This window comes from Drosophila suzukii (genome assembly GCF_043229965.1).
Source record: "Drosophila suzukii chromosome 2 unlocalized genomic scaffold, CBGP_Dsuzu_IsoJpt1.0 scf_2c, whole genome shotgun sequence".
In the NCBI taxonomy this organism is placed as follows: Eukaryota; Metazoa; Arthropoda; class Insecta; order Diptera; family Drosophilidae; genus Drosophila; species Drosophila suzukii.
The window spans coordinates 29,397,130-29,398,451 of record NW_027255896.1 but is presented as its reverse complement, the minus strand read 5'-3'; the positions used below and the strand labels follow the sequence as shown (position 1 = coordinate 29,398,451).

At 51.5% G+C, this 1,322-nt stretch overlaps 1 protein-coding gene across 1 annotated transcript; it reads right to left on the bottom strand.

Annotated features, from left to right (window-relative positions):
• Positions 1-312: 312 nt before the first annotated feature.
• On the bottom strand, positions 313-729 carry LOC139354387 (uncharacterized). Its single transcript, XM_070998615.1, has one exon. The coding sequence runs from the start codon at positions 727-729 to the stop codon at positions 313-315; it is 417 nt and encodes a 138-aa protein (XP_070854716.1).
• Between the last annotated feature and the right edge of the window lie 593 nt (positions 730-1,322).

Genomic DNA, 1,322 nt, shown 5'->3' with positions numbered 1-1,322 from the left:
TCTTGTCTAGAAAGGGGTTCAGGGAGAGAATCGAACTTGCCGCGGGCACAGGACGCTTCTGACTCAAGCAGCGGTATTCTTTAGAAAAATACCTGCGCTGAGTGCAAATTGTCATGAGCTATTCCGCGGCGGCAATGTCCTGGGCCTCTAGACGGACCCCGGAAAGCGGTGATTGTCTTCGACATCGCTTGACAAATCGATGGACATACGCGAGGAGCCGCAAAGCTATATCTAATGTGGAAAAGCGATCCAGGAAATCTTCTGTTGGCATAGACGCCACATGGGCTTTGACGTTACGCTTTTCGATCTCGGTCACCGGCAGGTCGTTCCCTGGCTGGGCCAATGATCGCGTGGACGTTGCAGCCAAGTGGGTCCATGCCAACACAGCGGGCTATCCACCAGCTCTTGAAGGGGAACTCCTCGACTAGCCAAATCAGCTGGATTATGTTCGGATTGAACGTGTGACCAATTGGCTGCCTCAGTGGACTCGGTGATCTTCGTCACCCTGTTGGCAACGAACGTGGTCCAATGGCACGCTGGTTTGGCTAACCATGCTAGCACAATTGTGGAATCAGTCCAACACTGGAGTTTTGAAGTCAGCCTCGGCATATTAGGAAGAATGGCTTCGGCCACCTCGGACAAAAGGAGAGCCCCACATAACTCCAGCCTGGGAAGGGACACCGTTTTGACTGGCGCCACACGCGTCTTGGCCGTGAGCAAGTGCACCATCGTCTTATGGCCCACCTCTACGCGGACATAGATCGCAGCTCTGTATGCCTTTTACGAGGCGCCACAGAATCCGTGATGCTCTACGCGGAACTCTGGACGGAAGAAAACCCATCTGGGTATTCTGACCTGGTCTAGGACCGAATAGGTCTGGAGAAAGCTGTTTCATTATTGGCACAACTCAATTGGAAGTTTATCGTCCCAGCCTAGATCCTGAAGCCAAATCTCTTGCATAAAGATTTTGGCACAGACAACAAATGGAAAGAGCCAGCCTGCTGGATCAAACAGCTTGGCAATTTGGGAATGGACTTGGCGTTTCGTGGTGGTGATTTCCGTTGCTAAATCTGGTGGGACGAAAAATAACTCATCGGACGTCGCCTTCCATCGTACGCCGAGAGTTTTGGCTGTGCTCTCAGTGTCGATCTCGAGGAAGTCGCTTGTCAGAAGATGATAGCTTTAGATATGAGCTAATGTTTCTTTGTGGTTGGAGGTCCATTTTCTCATTGGAAACCCCGCGGAATCTAGAGCACTTTGTAGCTCGCGAACAATGAACTTAGCGACCTCGGCAGTGTCAGCTCCCGAAAGGACATCGTCTA

Excerpts from the sequence above, each read along its gene's own strand:
- LOC139354387 (XM_070998615.1), bottom strand. The coding sequence starts at position 729 with ATGGTGCACTTGCTCACGGCCAAGACGCGTGTGGCGCCAGTCAAAACG.